This window comes from Fomitopsis serialis, assembly GCF_022376445.1.
Source record: "Fomitopsis serialis strain Sig1Antser10 chromosome Unknown B0H18scaffold_56, whole genome shotgun sequence".
Lineage (NCBI taxonomy): Eukaryota > Fungi > Basidiomycota > Agaricomycetes > Polyporales > Fomitopsidaceae > Fomitopsis > Fomitopsis serialis.
In genome coordinates this window covers 92,552-109,935 of record NW_025955016.1, presented here as the reverse complement: position 1 = coordinate 109,935, position 17,384 = coordinate 92,552, and the positions used below count along the sequence as shown (strand labels likewise).

Sequence of the window (17,384 nt, the reverse complement as noted above, 5' to 3'; positions counted from 1 at the left end):
GAGCCCGAGGCCGCCGTCTTTAATGGGTCGGTGTAGGGTTGCTAGGTTTATTGGTGGGGTGCTGTTGTTGCCCCATATAAAGGTGCGTATCAATTTGGTTAGTTCTGTTTCAATTGATTTAGGCATCCCCTGTACTACTGTTAGGTATTGCGAAATCCCGCCGGGCCCCATTTGTACTATGTGCCGTTTTCCAATCATGGAAGGCCTACACTTTCCCCATCTATCAAGGAAGTTTCTTATTTTCGTGAGTGCGGGTGTCCATACGCTGACTTGATCAATCTTGTTTCCTATCCAGGCACCTAGAACTCGGATTGGCTCTCCGTCAGGAGCGATTCGTATGTGTTGCGGTATACGGTCCGTGGACGGGTCATCCGGGTCTATCAGACGCGTCCTGATTACAGCTTCCCGGTAAGCTTCTGTCCCTACAGGTACAATTTCAGTCTTGCCGTTATTGAATTTCGCGCGCGATGCAGTGCACCACAATTCGAGTATCTGCCAGAGGTCGGCCCAGTGGTCGCGTTTGGACAGGAAGGTGGACGTGTCGTCCGCGAACAATTTTGTTATCAATTTGCTTGCAGTACCCGGTATGCAGAATCCTTTTAGCGACGAGCGTCGGAGGGCCGTCGCTAGGGGCTCAATTGCGATGTCGAACAGGAGGCAGGAGAGTGGATCGCCTTGTCGGACGCCTCTGATTACATCAAAGAAGGAACTTGCTTCGCCGTTTACTATGGCTTTGGTACGTGCGTGTTTGTATAATGCTTTTATTTTGTTGATGAAGCGCCTTGGGAGGTGGAAAGCCTCTAGTGTGCGCCATAGGTATGTGTGGTCAATCTTGTCGTAGGCCTTTTCTTGATCGAGCGCAATGATGACGCCGTCTTCTTCCAAGGTTTCTGCGTAGTCGACTAGGACACGGCAAGTTTGTGTTTGGTCTTCAATGTGCCTTCCAGGCATGAAGCCCGCTTGGTCGGGGTGGATGAGTTTCCCGGCAACTTGATTGAGGCGAGAGGTGAGTATTCTCGTGTATATTTTGTAGTCTGTGTTTAATAAGGTGATGGGTCTATAATTACTTATGTCACGACGATCACCTTTCTTGTATAGAGGGCATAGCCATCCATCCGCGAACCGCCAGCTGGGTTCACCCCGTTCATTTCGATATCCCCGTAGACTGTTTGAAGATATTCTAGGCTGTTGAAAGCGCCTTCTCCTGAGTTTCGCATGTAGGTGGCCCAGAACTCGTAAGGTATACCATCCAGGCCTGTTGCCCGGCCAGTTTGGGCGAGTCGAAGCGCGTTTTGCACCTCGTCCGTTTCGATGTCTGACGAGAGGACTTCTAGGTCCATGTAGTCGAGGTTGGAGTCGAGATTGCTCAGTACTGAGAGCATTGCTTCCTCCTGGTGGCTCGTGGAGAACCCGGGGACGTCAAGGTGTTGTATTTGTTCATGATACGTTTTGGTTAGCTCTGCCATTTTGTCTGACCTTCTTTCATAAGTTGGAGGGTTCGAGTGGGGAGTTTGCAAGAGGTATAGAAGGTCCCTCGGTTTTCTTTCTCTGTTTATCGCCGACCAGTACTTGGTGACTCGCTCTGCGTTGATTACATACCGAGCCGTGGTGGTGAGTTTTGCTGTTGAGTGTCGTTTCCGTTCGAGTTCAACTATTCTGTTATGTATGATTGCTGAATCGCCTTGCATTGCTGCCGATGTTGAGAAGCTGGGGTGGCTTTCTATGTCTTTTAGGTGTGATGAGAGGCGGCCGATTTCTGCTCTTATCTTAGGAATTTTCTCTCTCAGGGTTCTACGTGCTAGATCTCTAAGGTCATCCTTGAAGCGCGAGTGTAGGAGCTGTACCGGGCTGGGGAATTCGTCGTCGACAAGGTGAGTGGCCGTTTTCATTTGTTTCAGTGTCGACATACCGAGTTCAGCCGCAGCTTTCTTGAATTGTTCATCGTCGAGTAGGTGTATGGGAAGGGTCCATCTTCCTTTCCCTATATACGGCGCTGTTCGTGTGCTTAGGACTGCGCTTACTAGTCTGTGATCTGTGTGCACTGCAGTTGTTTTTATGGACCATTCTTGTGACGACATTACTAGCTCATTTGTCACGTAGATTCTGTCTAGACGTGAACGGGATGTGCTTCCTCGTTGTGGATATGAGAAGTCTTTTTTCGTGGGTTCCGATAGTCTCCATCCGTCAAACAGGTCAAAGTGTCGTAGCAGACTTCGTAGGTTTTGTACTGCTGCGGGTAGGTCTTCCCTAGCCGGGATTCTGTCAATTGCTTCCTCTACGATATTGAAGTCCCCGATTAGTATGTCCGGTTTCCGGTACTGTCCATTTTCTGACAGTTGTTGCAGTTCTTGCCAGAACAACGCGTTTTCCTGAGGTGGATTTGGAGCGTAGACGTTCATAATCTTGAGATATTTGTCTGCATGCCAATGCATGCGGAGCAGTGTCGCTCTTCCGGGGATGATCTCTGTGAATTGGGTGTTGGCGATATCAACCAATTCGCGGTTTAGGATTGTGGCGACACCTTGGGAGGCTGTTGCGGAGGGTGAGCAGGAGTTGTGAATTGTGATCCTTCTTCCGTATACATTTTCGATGTTCTGGATGTCTGATGTATCTAAGTGTGTTTCTTGTAGGCACAGTACTCCGATCTTGTCCTCTCTTAAAAGCTGATTAATTTCGTTCCATTTTTGGTTTCGGGGGCCAGTTACGCCACCTCGTCCGTTGATATTGAGTGAACACATGTGGATGCCTGCTTTCGTCTTTCGACCGGATGATTTCGCATGCGTGTTACTTGCCGGTGTGGAGGGCTGAGCCCTTGAGTTCCGGCCCCTGGGCCTTTGACCTACAACCGGTTGTGTTAGGGAGTGCACAGGGGCAGCCCCGTCTCCGTGTTCCTCCATCTGATCATTGAGACCAGCGTGGGCGGGGGACGCGTTGGGCTCTCCCTGATGGAGGAGAGGGGTGCCAGTTGTCGTGAGATCGTCCGTATGGTTTGTTATATTCGTATTGTTGACCGTTGCGCTACACATTCCGACTACAACGATCTGTCGGGTGCGGGAAACACTCCTGGTTTCCTCAGGAGACACGCTGCCGTGGCAGCTTCGGCTTCTCAGCCTGGGGCAAGTCTAACAGTGCCCACTCGCTGTAAGTGAAACGCTACATCGGTTCCAGAGCTTTCCTGTCCTGCTTTAGGCAGTCAGTAGATGTGGGCTCCGTTACCGAGTATTGTGTGGTTAGTTTTTAATGTTCGTTTAGAGCCGTTCTCTTTTCCTGTTTTTTTATTATTAAAATTGAATATGGACGTTCTTGTTTGCTCATGTTCGAGTGGTAAAGGATATGAGGATCAACGTATATTTGGATGCGATAGTACATGTTATTCAAATCGTGGGTACACTGAGAGCGGCCCGGCATATACAATGTCCGGTTAGTTCATACCATTACGACGTCCACGAGAGCCGTTACCCCGCGCCCTGCCTCCTCGTCCTCCACGGCCGCCGCGGCCGCCTCTTCCGTTTTGCTCGTTGCCTTGGGCACGTCGGTCCCTGGTGAGAGCTTCGCGAGCGTCCGCTAGGGACGGGCCGTGCCATCCTGGAGTGGAAGGTAGGGTGCAAGCGGCTGTTGGGTGATCCGAGGAGTGGCAGTACATACAGAAGAAGCAGTCGGTGATGAGCTCCGGAGGTCCTGCATAAGCGCCGCCGTAGACTTGTTCGCGCACTTGCCTCCGGAAGTTGACCCATTCCGCAGCGTCGGCGGTGGGAGACTCAACGTACAGTAGCGCAATCGGTTCCTCGTCGATGCCTTCCCGTAGACGGATTTGCCTGACACGTATGGATTGGAGAACGAGGTGGCGTGCATCGTCGACAGATAAGTGGCGCCATCTTCCCCCAGAACTGATGTCAGCGATGAGGAGCGTCGTGATGAGCGATGCGAGGTTGGGGGATTCGAAGCCGGCGAGGAAGCCCTGTGCGATGCCTTCGTCCGATGGTTCGCCTATAACAAGACGACCTGGGAAGCGCCATCCTCCCATGAAGGTAGGGGGCTCATGAGGCGCTGCGAGGATTCCTACGGTGCCATCGGTAGTAGAGATCCATTGGTCGCGGAGTAGCGCGTTGCGCTGCGGGATCGTGATGTTGCTTACGCGGTAGAAGGTTGGGTAGGCGTTCGGACGCGGCTGCGGATTAGCGGCGATAGGCTGCGTGATCGTCGCGGTGCGTATGTCATAGACTTTGTGGAAGATTGTTTGGGCCATGGTGACACGTCCGTGGTTTCCGGGGTCGTTCCCGCTGCGAGCGAGGAAATGCAGGAGAACGCACGGATTGGGGTCCGTTGTCCAGACGGCCAGCTGGCTCTGTTCCATATTGCCGTACGGCCAGAAGAAATCGTCCCCCTGTAGCGGGAGCCAGCCGCCAGGCGGGGCTCGCGTCATCATGCTAGGAGCAGAGAAGCCGTGAGCTTGAGGGAGCGGTGCGATAGGGCCGGCAGGGAAAGCAGGTTCGACAGAGGGGGCGGGCACCGCAGGAGGGACAGGAGGGAAGTGGAGCGGAGTGAGATGCGCAGGAAAGATCGGCGTTATTGGCGCAGTCGCGAAATTGGGGAAGGGTCCGGGCGCATAGTGTACTGGGCGCGGAGGCGGAACGTATGTAGGTGGAGGGAGTGGTTGGGCATCAGCGGCGTCTGAGCGTATCGTGTTCGAGGGTCCTGCCGTCGCGTTGCGTTGCGGGGCCTTCCCTTTGCCGATCCCGAGTGAGGCGGGCAGGGCCTTCTCGACCGCAGATACGTAGAGGGCAGGGTGAGAGACGTCGCCTTGCCTGGCAATGAACGGGTTTGTGCTGTCGCCGATGATGAGCGCTGCGGATGGCTCTCGAGAGGGGGGTGGGCCGACTGGAACTTGTTTGTGAGCCAGGCGCGGAGATGCAGCAGGCGTATATAGGTCTTTTTTTTTTTTTTTTTTTTTTTTGAAAGAGGACGTAGTTAGGAGGGACGGAATCTGCTACGTGGTGATTTAGAGACGTACCCTCTATGCTGCCACCGGCGAAGTCCTCTCGCACTAGGACGTAGGGGTTATCTTCTCGCTGCGCCTGTTCGTCCAGGTAGCGCTGGACCATGAAGGAGGTGCCAGGTGCTTGACGAACGCGTGGTGGGGTGCCAGGAACGCCGGGTCCTGATAGGCATCCGGGAGCCGCGAGGACAGGACGAGGGCGATATGCATCAGCGGTGTATGTGGGTGGTAGGCCGTAGAACCTACGTATATGCGCCGTGGAGAGTTCCATCTCATCGGGGTCAGGTATTGCAACGTCGTCCATTTCAATGTCAGACGTCGTCAGCGCTGGTGGGTCCTGCAGTTCCTCGACGCTGGAGGACGACGAGATAGAGATTGCCATTGTCGTTGCGTGTTGGGTGGGGGCAGCGTGTGGTGTCAGAGCGACCACCGGGTCCTGGACGCGTGGGACGGCATCGGTTTGCGCGGACGGGCCGTCGACGTCAGTGGAGACGCGTCGACGCTTGCGCGTGTCGCTGACCGCTCGCGTCGTTACGGTTGGTGGGACGGTGGTGATAGACGCGTCGAGAACGGCGGTAGGGGTAGCAACGACAGAGGAGGAAGCGGTCGGGTGGCTCTCACCGACGGTCATCTTTGGTTTCCCAGCGACGGCAGCGTTTTTTTTGGCGCGTTGTTTCTTCGCTTTTTGCTTAGAGGCCGTCAACTTCTTTCCGGACCTCGTGCGGGAGGTGTCCAGGACAGTCTCTACTTCTTCAGCTGGCGCAGAAAGTTAGGGCCGAGCGTTGTAGAGAGGAGTGAGCTCACTTTTGACGACGGCTGCGACGTCGTTACTTTTTCCTCCCGCTGATTCCTCTACTGGCGCGGGCCCATTGACGACTTCGGCGGGTTGCGCATTGTTCGTGGCTTCGACTGCGTTACCGGCTTCGGGATCTGCGTGTACGGTGGGCGAGCCTTGGTTGGCGATCGAGATCGGAGGCGAAGGAGGCCTTGCCGCCACAGCCGCATAAGAGAGCCCGGTGCGTTCCACAGGAGAGATAGCACGGGGAGAGACCCACGGGTTGCCAGCGGGGGAGGCAGCGGCGCTAGCTCCGGTGAGGCGCGAGGGAGGGGAGCGAGCGGGAAGCGATGTCTGGCGACCGCCGGGCGGCGAGCTGGTCCTGACGATACGCGGAGGCGAGCTGGTCCCATCGTTGGCTGAGGTGGGTTTGTTCTGGTGCATGCTGGGCGAGTATGAGCGGGAAGCAGGTTATCTATTGGGTGCTGAGAGCGCAGCCTCCAGGGATCCTTTTATCCTCATGGCCTTGGATGATGTAATGCTGTCGATGGGATTTCTGCTCTGGGCTGTGCGTTGCCGTTTGCACTCGGCCTGATGTTCTTGAATTGCTATCTCACCATCGTAGTTGTCGCAGGTCGCAATTTGTCCCGTATTCTTCACGCGCTTGTCATCGGGCGTACGACATGGCGAGTGGAGCGGATGCGGTTGAGTGTTGGGCAGCGAGTCGGTGTCTCGTTTGCGGGTGGGCGTAACGGTGAGGTCCTCGCGTGCGTTTTTTGTTTGCGGGCGTGACGGTTTCGACAGATGTCGGTATGTCGAGCATAGCAGGCCAGTTCAAAGGGTTGTGGCCCAGTGTTTAGATGGGTTCGAGTCCTGAGGACGGTGCTGCGAGGAGTCCGGGCGCATTTGGCGCTGAGTAGTCGAATTTGCAAGAGATACTTTGACAGGTGTCCTGAAATGGACGCGGCTTCCTGTCTGCGGGGATTGTGTGGCTTAAGCGCCATTGTTGTCCCACGTTTAGGGCTTCTATGTCAGGGTCTGGTGCGCATGTCGGTTCGGCTAATCTAGAGGGATGGCGGTGCAAATTCGTCTGATCTTGAGATCAGTTGGGTCGCGGATCTTAATTTGCCTCCGCGAGCTTCGGCTCTTCATCAGGTTGTGCTTCGTTTGTTGGGCAGGAAGGTTGTTCGTTGACTGCCTACTTGGCCAGAAGGGCAGCGATTGTATTACTGCCTGACGCCTGGTGCGGTGCGCGTTGCGGCATCATTTCTGGGTTTGCGGTTTCAGCGGTATTGGTGGGGTTGGTTCCTGGTTGCGCGCTGGTTTTATTAAGAAAGGGAGGGGCGCTCCATGTGGCAAGTGATCGGTCGAGCGTATTAGTATACAGTAACGAGGGGGATGTTGACTACGTTGCTCGAGGTTACGGCAATTGATCTCCGCATACTCCTTGGAGTCACGCTTCTCGCCCTCTCCCTCTTGCTTAGATATCCATCTCCTCCTCCTCATCAGTATCAAACTCGTAAGGACTCTCTTTGCTCTCTTGAAGGAGCCGGTTCGAGGCGAGTGAGTTATGAGGCGGCGGTGAGGGTAGTAGGAGGTGGTAGAGAGATGTATGGTTTATTTTGTCGCGGCCGGTGAGTCTGGACCATGAGGTAGGCGCTCTGATTGCGCAGACCCCCGGGGATCCCGCAAGGGACCACGTGATCCAGTGTCTTCGTAGCTCGGATACTGCTTCGATGCGTCCTATTCCGGATCGTACACCCTCGGCAATGAGCGTGACCGGTTGGCCGGTCTCGATTTGGGAGCTCGGGCGTTTCATCACCGTCCACGTCAGGGTTGCCCCTTTCCTTTCAGGGTGGCCATCCACTTCGATCGCCAGTGGACTGGGAGAGTCGCGGGTGAGGTGGAGGATGGGGAGACATTTCACAGGAGGGGGAGCGGGCGATTGCGTGTCGAAATCTAGGATTGTAGGGGTCCATGGATTGGAGCATTTTGGAATCGTCGGCCATCTCAAAGAATGTTTGTATCGTCTGGGGGATTGGGGGCATTGCTGGTGGGTGTCATCTTTGTTGCTGGAGCTCTTGTCTCATGGTCTGAGGCAGGTTTTTAACGGAAAGCTGAGCGTTTACCTGTTACGGCATAGCCGGTTGTGGAGGTCCGCCTTTACGTTATGATTTGTGGAAGATTGATATATTTATTGGTTCTTTAGACGCTCTTTAACGTGTTGCGGTGCAAGAGAGGGTGTTTACAAGTTGGGTGAAGCAAGTGGGCTCCGCATTTCGGAGGGGGAAGAGCAGAGCTCCAGTCCATTCCTTTAGATTTTGTCTCGTTGTTCACTCTGGTTGTTCAGCCACTAGCGGCTATCCTGTTTGTGTTTGTTTAGGGTGTGGCTTGAACTCTGTTTAAGCGCCGCGCCCGTTGAGTCCAGCGCTTAGGTGGCCGGGAGGCGCGCAGTAGAGGGCGCGTCGTCGGGCATCGACGATGAGCACTGAAATAAGGGCGATATCCCTACGAGATGGAGCTCCGTGGGTCTAGTGGTACTATTGTAGCACGGTGTGGTACTTTTAACACTTGATGTGTTAGGGTAATGGGGTGGATTGCCCCTTGTCCCATTGGATGACGCTCTCTGGCGATATCCTGGCCAGCGTGCTTAACAGCGACGCTGGGCCTTATAGTGCATGTTCGTTTCACCCTTTTTGAGAGGGTTACTTACCCCCCGGACCACGAGAAGGTCTGCACAGGGCTCGCCAGCGACGAGCCCTCCCGGGGGATTGGAGGCATTCTTATCTCACAGTGGTGCTGATCTAGTCATGAGGTGTACAGATAGAGTTCATTCGGATGACAACATCGCCCTGACTGCCATATCCACCCTATCTACCTGCATGTTGTGGTTTTGCGGCGCCATGCATGTCATTGCACCCTGCAACGAGGATAAAGCGAGGCGGAGAACTTTTCCCATGGTCTGCACCGAAGTCCCTCCTCCGATTCCTTGATCTGGACCGCTTCTCGCATTTCGGCGATATAAGACGGAAGAATGAACGGACAAGACCAGCTAGTTATTGGCATCGTCCTATTGCTTGTCTGCGTCGTATTCTTACACATCGCCTACATCGTCCCGCTATTTCTCATTGCGATTATCGCCCTCAAGATCAACAAAAATGGCTACGGTGCACACAAACGGCGGGGCCGTTTCCGGCTCTAACGGGTCAACTTCTCTGAATGCGATTCCGTCGTTGGATGTCGCAGCGATATGGGAGATGCTAGGGCTTATGAAGGGCAGTCTAGGTACTATGTACGTAGCCCTTCGGCTTCCTCACTTCTCCACAGTGGGAATTGAGGAGAACGGAGGACATACTTCGTGCGATCAATGGCAAAGTTGAACAGGTTTTGTACAGTGGGCAACAGTTTCAGACTTTGGATGAACAATCGGCGAAGGTAGACTTGTTGGGACCCACAAAGGTGAGTTTTGGCCGAACTGCCATTGCTTTGAATGCTTGACCGAGTTGTCACTGTGTCAGGAATCCTTGAGGAAACAAGCGAAGGATCTAGAGGACGAGATGAAGTCAACTCAAGATAAGCGAGAGAAGACTCTTCAGAATGTCAGGAGTGCCCTGAAAGAACAGCTTAAGGAAAAAATCGCCAAACAGATGAAGTAAGCCCCTGACGGTGGAAACACAAGCAGAGCGACTGACCTGTCCGTGTAGGGACCACATCAAAGAGCAGATTCGTCAACAGGTCCCGGCCCGAGTCGAAGTCGAGGTTAAAACCCGGATTTCCCAGCATCTGCCCGTGCCATTGACGGTCCAGGTGGACGAAAGCCGGCGACAAATCGACGAAGTGAAACACGCCTTCCAGAATTCGTGAGCCTATTCGCCCATCCCCCGCCAGCGTACGTGGTCTGACGACGACACTTCTAGCGAGGCGAGGCGGCAAAACTCCAGCTTGAGGACGTACAACCTCGACCAGTCTCTCGCGGAGGTTCTCAAGTTGGACGGCAAGAAGTCTACTCTGTGGCCTGGGAATTTGCGATCTCTGTTCAACTACAGCGGTCAGTGTGTCACGATAATCACAGCGCAGTGATGATACTCACCGTCTGTCTGTGCAGCTGCACAAGCACGAGATCTCGCACACGACTACGGTCTCGGCGGGCCGATTGGGGACAGGGAAAGAAACATCAGCCACTTCATGGCGCATATCGGTAGGCCACGGGTGCCTCCTGGGCTACGACTCCACGCTCATGGTCTGTTCATAGGTATCTCTTTCCCGCTCTTGTGGGTGGCCGTAAACGGCAGCGCTGCGACCAACGGCGCTGGTGCTTCACCTTGAGTGCAGACAGCGTGGAGCGAACGTCTCTTTTGCCGGGTCAGTTGCTTTCTGTATTTGTAGCGTCGCAGTTGAGTTGTATGTACGAGTTTTTGTTGTATTTACCAGTGTCATGTATTCTATTCTTGTGTCAGGCTCGAAATGGGAAGTGGGCCTAGCAGACGTACCTTTACAAGCCAGCACATTCATACCGCAGGGCTGCCTTCGGAACCGGGGCTCAGTCCATGACGCTGGTAGCACATGAGAATACGATAACAGTATGCGGAGTTGACTGGTAATACATGATGCGCAGATGAAGATACGACAGACGTAGTAGAAGCGTGCTCTACGTGTAGGCAAAATACAACCACTGCAGACAGAACAAGACGCGATTAGCATTACCATACAAGAAGCGTCCACGGCTCGCCCACTATCTCCGGTTCTCATCGTAACCCTTGCCCACTGACACCGGACACCACTAGTTGAGGTTCTGCAGCTTCATCCACTCCGTGTCGTTCGCGTTGAAGTCGATGCCCTTCTGGCGCCACCACATACGCGCGGCCTCGCCCCCGCCGATCGCGTCCTCGAGTGCCTCCTCGATGTCGCACATCCGGTACTGTATCGGCAGCCCGCTCCTGTCCCACCACTCGAGCACGTCTGGACGGTTATGCCTCGTCGCGCCCGTGAGCGCGTCACAGTCGAAGATGAGCTGCAGCCCGCTCCCGAGCCACCACTGGAGCACCTCCACCTTGCCGTGGCAGCTCGCGTGATACAGTGCCTGCTTGTCGTACTTGAAGTCCAGCTGCGAGCGCGCCCACCACTCGAGCACGTCGATGTGGCCCGCCGTGCTCGCCAGATCCATCACGCGCCCGATTTTGAGCGGCAGCCGCACCGTCGGCGACGTCGCCTGCTGCTTCCACCACGCGAGCACCGCGAGCTGGTTCTTCGCGCTCGCGTACTCGAGCGCCGCCTCGGTGTACTCAAGCGGGATGCCTGAGTGCAGCCACCAGTCGAGCGAGGCGACCTGCCCGTTGCGCGACGCGGCGTCGATTGCTTCTGCGACGTGGTCCGGCGACGGGAGCGGTGTTACGTCAGGGTGCTGCTCGTGCGCGCGTTTCCACCACGAGAGGACCGCAACGCGGCCGTGCAGCGAGGCCTTAATCGGCAGCAAGTCGTTCTTGTACACGTGCAGGAAGATGGAGCGGTGCTGCGTGAAGAAGTACTCGAGGACATGGACGTACGAGAACCGCACGGCAAGACTGGCCCCTAATTTCGTTGGCGGGTGGGCAGCGGGGTTGATGGAGCGGAGGAGGGGCAGGTATCCAGTCAGGATGGCGTGGTCGGACGAGCTGGCGCGATGCCATTCCTGGGGTTCGGGGAGTGAAGTAGGTACACCCACCGCCTTTGCGAGCTCCCAGTCTCCTACTTTGTCCATGATTTCCGCCAGTACTTCCACTGGGAGGTCAGGGGCTTTGGCCTGCCTCGGGCGCGTTTTTGGTACCTCTAGCGGCGATGGCGAGCAGACGGGGCTCGTAACCCCATTCAAAGTCGCTCCATTCGATGCCGGATAGACGTGATACGCGTGTATGTCACTTTGCGCTAGCCTGAGTGCGAGTTCGTCGTCTGTGCCCTTCTGCGGCAGGCTCCTAATCTTTGAAAAGAGGACAAGCTGGTGATGGGTAAGGCGCCGGTAGGCCTCGTAGACTTGGTCTATGCAGTCGTCATAACTCTGTCATCGCATCAGTAGCAACGATGGATATCGGGCCAGACATGCCTACCGTCATGGAAAATGTTTCGAGGATAATGTTGGCTCAGTGGCAGGGGTGGCAGCGACGACGATGAGGAGGAGGAAAAGGAGAGTGAGGAGAAAGGTCAAGATATTGAGCGTCATGGGCGCTAAAACAATTGATCGAGATCGCGGTACTTTCAGGCCCAGATCATCTTCGGGCTTGCCATGTTGGGATTACGTGGTTCAGTAGTTTCATCTTGGTTCCATCACCGGTACCAACAAGAAAATACGTTCGAACAAAACGAAAAGCTGAGAGATGATGTGAATCCACGGACGAATAACCAACGAATAACTCCTTTCAACCGAGCCAGGTACCGAGGTTCTAGCGTGACAATGCCAAACGGAGCAGATCTGTCGGCAAGATATATTTTACTATTGGTCTTACACTAGTACATACTGAGCGCGCGGTTGCCAGTGGATCGCTCCAGCACCGACCAGAATACATAGAGGCCGGCACAATTGACGATGATGAACTCACCTACCATCTCCAGATTTCACTCACCATTCGAACAAGTGCCTATTCCCCGACTCCGACCGGAGGGAGAGGAGGGCTTTGTCGACCATAAGTCGTTCGCAGCCGGCGATGCCGCTCCCTCCGTGGAAAACACGTGACTTACAATTCCCATAAGCGGTATCGCAGCAATGCTCGAGTGTCTTACGAGGCAGCTCGAGGCAGTTGGATCCGACCGCGCATCTGGCTGCGTCTGGACGTCTGGATCTTTGACCACCAAATAACTCCTCCCAAAGGCAAGAGGGCCTCTATTACGTTGGGAGCCCTCGCATGCACTGTAGTGCTTATGTATTATGGTAAGTAAGTTCACCGTGTACTTAGCTCAGACTCGTGGAAGCCCGAGACGCCCGGGCGGCGAAGCCGCCGCGGGCGTGAGGGCTTCCAATTGAGTCTCCATATAATTCCGATGGTACAATATTACAATACACACATAATATTATGGTGCTGCTGTGGCAGGCTGAGTAGCTGTGTGCCATGCAGGAGTCGGGGATCGGCGCTTGCGCCGCTACGATTGGACGTTGAGGCCGGGTGAGAGCACGAGACAGAAACTGTGCATCACGTTACCTCTTATTCAATCTGAGTGTCTTATCGAATGCGAAGATACGTTTCTTTGCCCCTTCTAGTGATGTTAATCCGCCAATTCGATGCAAATGGGCGACGGTCAGACTCCAGCGGTGCTACTGTCTCGTCTTGGAAAGCTTCTTTGTGCACCTCCGTGAGTACGAATTTAAACAACGATTGACTTTCACTCATCAGAGATTGCGCAGGCTCTCCATCGAGGTCATCCCAGGCGATGGTTCCGACTGGCCATCGGCTTGGCTAGGCGGTGAAAATCTTCAGCAGGACCATCGTCCTTTCCTATACGTCGAGGGACACCTGGGAGTACCACACAAACTACTATATAAAGCGTATTTGACTGCTCTCCGCGAATTCGTACTCCTCAAGCCAACCTTTCGAGGCATCTCGGACAGTCACGATGACTCGCCCAACGCGGAAAGGCTCGCGCAATTGACTGCCGTCATATTACTCGCGAATCCTGCTCACCAGACCGCTTTGAACACAAGGAAACAGCTGGTCTCTCTGGGCCTGCTTAACACGGAGATAGAACTGCAATTCTGCGCGGCACTACTCGTCGTTCGAGAGTGTTCGAAACAGAGCCTTCTGTGGCACCACCGACGATGGCTGCTCCAGCTGCCGAGTCCGCTCAAGTGTACAGGGAAAGGGTTCAATAACCGGCCAGAGCACTCGGATACCCTCCGCCGCGCCCTGCTGTCCGCTGTATCGCTGCGCGCAGAATTTTTAATCGTCACCCAAGCTTGCGAGACGTATCCCCGGAATTACTTCGCATGGATCCACCGCTACTGCTGCCTCGAAGCCCTCATCACACTCGCGCGCTCACCGACACCAACCCAAGACGCCGACCGCTCGCTGCTCCTGGAGGAGATTCTATTCGCCCGGACGTGGATCGAGCGGCACGTCTCGGACTACACAGCCGTGCACTATTTCCACAACCTGCACGTCCTCTTGCTACAAGAGGCGGACGTACCACTACCCGCGAACGCGTCTGCCGCGCTCGGTGCGGACCGCGCAGACCACCGGACGATCCGCGCGTCGCTGTATGCACACGCCAAGTCCCTCCTGGAGACGTACCCGGAGCACGAGACGATGTGGCTTTACTTCCGGGCCGCGGTGCACATCTGTAGTGCGGATCCCGGTCTCCAGCTCGACGCGACGGATGTCGCTGACGGTCACTCGGACTGGGATGCTCCTTCCGCTCCGAAGCTGATGACTCTCGGAAACGCAGAGCGACATCAAGCCTGGCTTAGTCGGAATCGCGAAGGCTCGACAGATAGGCAACAACAGGTAAAACTATTACCGTCTGCACGTACTAGCGCATACTCATGACAACCCTTAGCTTCATTCGTGGCACCGTTGAGTCTGCTGCTCCAGGTTGCGATAAAGCTTCGCCCCTCCATTCGCCAAAAGCCGGTGCATCAAACCCATCTATCGCCGTGCTGTAGCATAGTGACTTATCGTAGACGTACCGGTCCATATTCGGCGAGATAGTTCCCAGCTGCGCCAAGAAGACTATTTCACCAACAGCACGCTAGCCAGAGACGTAAGTAATGTACAAGTAGCAAATTACGCACATGCACAGAGCAGTGGACCTATGTACAGATACTTTCATACAGACATGGAAGAAGCGGGCCTCTCGGCCTGCGAATCGCGAAAACGAATGGGCTAAATATGCGGGCATGTGTTCAGAGCACAAAGAACGGTGACAAAGAGTATGCTGATGCGAATGACACTAAGTATTGGGCTGCCTAGCGGTCCATCCCAACCGAAGAAAAATGGATGCGCTAGGACTTGCAAGACTATGCCTCTGGCTCGGGCTCCCGTAAATGACTGCGATGAAAATGTACATGAGCAGACGTGGCGGACTGCGGAGGGGACGTGCCACTTACCGACCGAGTTGTTTGTTCATTGCGAACATGTCAATCCTGTCTACGTTGAAGAGCGCCCTGAACTTGTCGTCACACACGATCTCCTTTCTGTTCTCGGGGTTCTGCAGGTTATTGCCCCTGATGTGATCCCAGAGCTTCTTGACGGTTTGCGGTCGCGAGAGCTTCTCCACCCCCGTCACAGCGATGAGCGGCTCGCTGAGGGACAAAGGCAAGATTCACGTCAGGCAGTACAAGAGGAAGCAAGGATGTGCAGCGCACCTGAGCGCATATTCCTTCTGAAACCCACCACCCCTCCGCTTTTTCTTCACGACCTCGCCGTCATCGTCCACAGTCTCACCGTCCGAATTTACAGTAGCAGAACTCTTTGCACCCCGTTTACCGCCCCTCTTGCCGCCCCGTCCTCTCCCCCGCGTCGACGAGGCCCTCGGGGTGCGTTGACGGCCGTTAATCTCGCTGTCAAGCTGCCTCGCCAGGTCCTCGTCCGTCAAGCCGCCCTTCCTCGCCTTCTTCGCCTTCACCGGCTTCGTCTCCGCCACCTCCTCCTCGCCGTCGTCTCCCTCGCCCGCGCCGTTCGCGTAGTCCTCTTCCTCGTCCTCATCTTCGGGGCGGCTCTTCCGCTTGCCCTTGGTGTCGGCGCCGTTCTGCGCGGCGCTGATCTCCTCGTATACGGTCGAAATAATGCGGTCAAAATCCTCCTTGTGCTTGCGCACGAACTCGGCCGAGAGCGCGATGTCCATCTCGACGAGCTGCTTGCGGACGCGCTTCGCACTGATCGTGCTGAGGTCCACGCCGGGCGCGTTGAGGATCTGCCGGATGTGCGGCTCGTACCGCTCGATGTCCGCGCTCATCGTCGTCCGGCAGGTGCTGTTAGGAATGAGTCGGGGGGAGGCAGTGGACACGCGAAAACGGGCTGCGACACAAAGTCGAGTGCGATGACTGGCGCGAAAGTGGCTTGCACTCGCGGATTGGCTGCAAAACAGGGGGCCGGGTACACGTGACTGACGCGTCAACTGTGACCGGCTTCAGTCACGAACGCGTCTCGCGTTTCCGACAACTGTCGGTCGCGCAGGAGTCTGTTTGGCAAGGTTGAGTAAAGGCGCGAAGCCGCACTGAATTGATGTTGAAGTACAGCATTACAAAACGAGATAACATGTCGTAGTAGTGTGTGAAGCTATTAATATCTGCTGAAATCCGCAGGAGCGCGGAAAATATTGTCTCGATACCACTTAAGCTCTGAAGCAGGCAGTCAACAACGTGAATTATTTGACACAGTGCTACTCACCTCGTATCGAGCCACGAATGTCGCTTAGAGCGCTAGAAGGGAAGTTCGTGAGTTCGCCCGCCAGGTGACACAATGCCGCGTACCGATGTGCGCTGCTGTCCTTTTCGTACAGATCCTTCGGTACCTCTACTGATGGGTACCACCTACGACACAATTCCTGCAAATTGTGAGTCAATCTCATCCGAACGTCCGTAGAGAGCGATGTGGACGCACCTTTATGGAAGACACGTCTAGCAGGGCCGCAACGCATGAGTGGGTCCAGTAGGAGTAGGTCACGTCACTTACCGACGATACTAGTGAAGTGCTATGTCAGCGACGATCGGCATATACTATGATAGAGAGGGTATAGACCGATAGTGCAAATGATCAGTGACACGGGGCATTTCCTGGACGAGGAAGGACCTGTCGGCGTGCACGGAGTTTCCGGCAAGGATGCCCGTCCGTTCATTGGGGACCCATTTTCGAATGTACTCAAAGACCTTCTTCTCCACCTCCTCGGTCGTGTGCGGGGAGTCTAGACACTGCTGTGTTAAACCAGACTGCAGGGCGGCGTGAGACGCTGAGGTAGTACGAAGCCAGATGGACTCACCGACGCGTGCTGCTTTATGCACCACTCATTCATGCTAGGAGTAGACGGAGTCTGAGAAAAAGAGGTCGCACAACAGCCGCTTACTCGCCTATCTAGGACAGCTTTGTCGGTGCGTATCACATACTCGATGCCATCGTCCACCAGGTCCAAGTTTCCGTTCGTAATGAGAACCTGGACATCCAATCAATTGACAAGCCGAAGTAGCATGCCTGTACCTACAGCGATTTCGAGTATCTGGTCCTTCCGAGGATCCAACCGGTCATCTCGCAGTCAATCCAGACCAGCGGTCCGGAGGAGAAGGTTAGTGGTTGCAGGCCTTCTGGCATTATGCGATCCAGCGACAATCTAGTTTTGTATGCAATTGTTCTTGCCGGTTGACTTCGCGCGAATGCCCTGCTTGCCACTTGCAGTGACCTGAACATAGATCCTAAACACGACCTTGTTGAGTGGGCGAGGGACGCAATAAAGAGGCGTCCACCAGTTATGTAGTGCCGTTCAATGTGTACGGCGGTCGTTCCGAGTCACGGGGGATCGTGACAAAGGACGCGTCCGGTCACAAATGACTACAAAGGGCAACCTGTGACAATAACGATCTCTCCGACTTACGTAATACGTCGAACTCCGGCGTCACTTGTGGCTTCGCCAGAACTGTGGCGGCACCGTCTTGTTCTCCCC

At 55.0% G+C, this 17,384-nt stretch overlaps 6 protein-coding genes across 6 annotated transcripts; 2 read left to right on the top strand and 4 right to left on the bottom strand.

Annotated features, from left to right (window-relative positions):
* Positions 1-3,153: 3,153 nt before the first annotated feature.
* On the bottom strand, positions 3,154-6,215 carry B0H18DRAFT_1121099 (uncharacterized protein; the record flags this gene model as incomplete). Its single annotated transcript, XM_048034269.1, has 5 exons — positions 3,154-3,180; positions 3,433-3,539; positions 3,646-4,878; positions 5,012-5,752; positions 5,801-6,215. The coding sequence occupies 5 exons, from the start codon at positions 6,213-6,215 to the stop codon at positions 3,154-3,156; spliced, it is 2,523 nt and encodes an 840-aa protein (XP_047891123.1).
* A 2,615-nt stretch (positions 6,216-8,830) lies between these two features.
* B0H18DRAFT_526907 (uncharacterized protein) lies at positions 8,831-10,324 on the top strand. The gene is made up of 7 exons (XM_048038466.1): positions 8,831-9,063; positions 9,167-9,230; positions 9,290-9,423; positions 9,476-9,631; positions 9,689-9,819; positions 9,877-9,969; positions 10,024-10,324. Exons 1-7 carry the CDS (start codon positions 8,930-8,932, stop codon positions 10,095-10,097), a joined length of 786 nt encoding a protein of 261 aa, XP_047891122.1. The 5' UTR covers positions 8,831-8,929; the 3' UTR covers positions 10,098-10,324.
* A 227-nt stretch (positions 10,325-10,551) lies between these two features.
* Positions 10,552-11,857, bottom strand: B0H18DRAFT_1085974 (uncharacterized protein; the record flags this gene model as incomplete). The annotated part of the gene is made up of 2 exons (XM_048031976.1): positions 10,552-11,802; positions 11,852-11,857. The coding sequence occupies 2 exons, from the start codon at positions 11,855-11,857 to the stop codon at positions 10,552-10,554; spliced, it is 1,257 nt and encodes a 418-aa protein (XP_047891121.1).
* Positions 11,858-13,023: 1,166 nt separating this feature from the next.
* B0H18DRAFT_1121096 (uncharacterized protein) lies at positions 13,024-14,309 on the top strand (the record flags this gene model as incomplete). The annotated part of the gene is made up of 3 exons (XM_048034268.1): positions 13,024-13,088; positions 13,141-14,236; positions 14,289-14,309. The coding sequence occupies 3 exons, from the start codon at positions 13,024-13,026 to the stop codon at positions 14,307-14,309; spliced, it is 1,182 nt and encodes a 393-aa protein (XP_047891120.1).
* Positions 14,310-14,748: 439 nt separating this feature from the next.
* Positions 14,749-15,686, bottom strand: B0H18DRAFT_1085973 (SWIB/MDM2 domain-containing protein; the record flags this gene model as incomplete). Its single annotated transcript, XM_048031975.1, has 3 exons — positions 14,749-14,779; positions 14,839-15,033; positions 15,097-15,686. 3 exons carry the CDS (start codon positions 15,684-15,686, stop codon positions 14,749-14,751), a joined length of 816 nt encoding a protein of 271 aa, XP_047891119.1.
* A 247-nt stretch (positions 15,687-15,933) lies between these two features.
* Positions 15,934-17,217, bottom strand: B0H18DRAFT_1019020 (ribonuclease H-like domain-containing protein). Its single transcript, XM_048029417.1, has 9 exons — positions 16,991-17,217; positions 16,929-16,949; positions 16,798-16,880; positions 16,710-16,743; positions 16,497-16,659; positions 16,334-16,350; positions 16,204-16,277; positions 16,121-16,152; positions 15,934-16,071 (listed from the first exon to the last, which is right to left on the bottom strand). The coding sequence occupies exons 1-9, from the start codon at positions 17,129-17,131 to the stop codon at positions 16,013-16,015; spliced, it is 624 nt and encodes a 207-aa protein (XP_047891118.1). The 5' UTR covers positions 17,132-17,217; the 3' UTR covers positions 15,934-16,012.
* Between the last annotated feature and the right edge of the window lie 167 nt (positions 17,218-17,384).

Bases quoted from the DNA above. Each gene is read 5' to 3' on its own strand.
- B0H18DRAFT_526907 (XM_048038466.1), top strand. From the start codon at position 8,930: ATGGCTACGGTGCACACAAACGGCGGGGCCGTTTCCGGCTCTAACGGG. The intron at 9,231-9,289 runs GTGAGTTTTGGC...TCACTGTGTCAG, and splicing joins ACTTGTTGGGACCCACAAAG to GAATCCTTGAGGAAACAAGC. The intron at 9,970-10,023 runs GTAGGCCACGGG...GTCTGTTCATAG, and splicing joins CCACTTCATGGCGCATATCG to GTATCTCTTTCCCGCTCTTG.
- B0H18DRAFT_1019020 (XM_048029417.1), bottom strand. From the start codon at position 17,131: ATGTTCAGGTCACTGCAAGTGGCAAGCAGGGCATTCGCGCGAAGTCAA. The intron at 16,744-16,797 runs GCGAGTAAGCGG...GTCTACTCCTAG, and splicing joins GACAAAGCTGTCCTAGATAG to CATGAATGAGTGGTGCATAA. The intron at 16,660-16,709 runs GTGAGTCCATCT...GCCGCCCTGCAG, and splicing joins GCATAAAGCAGCACGCGTCG to TCTGGTTTAACACAGCAGTG.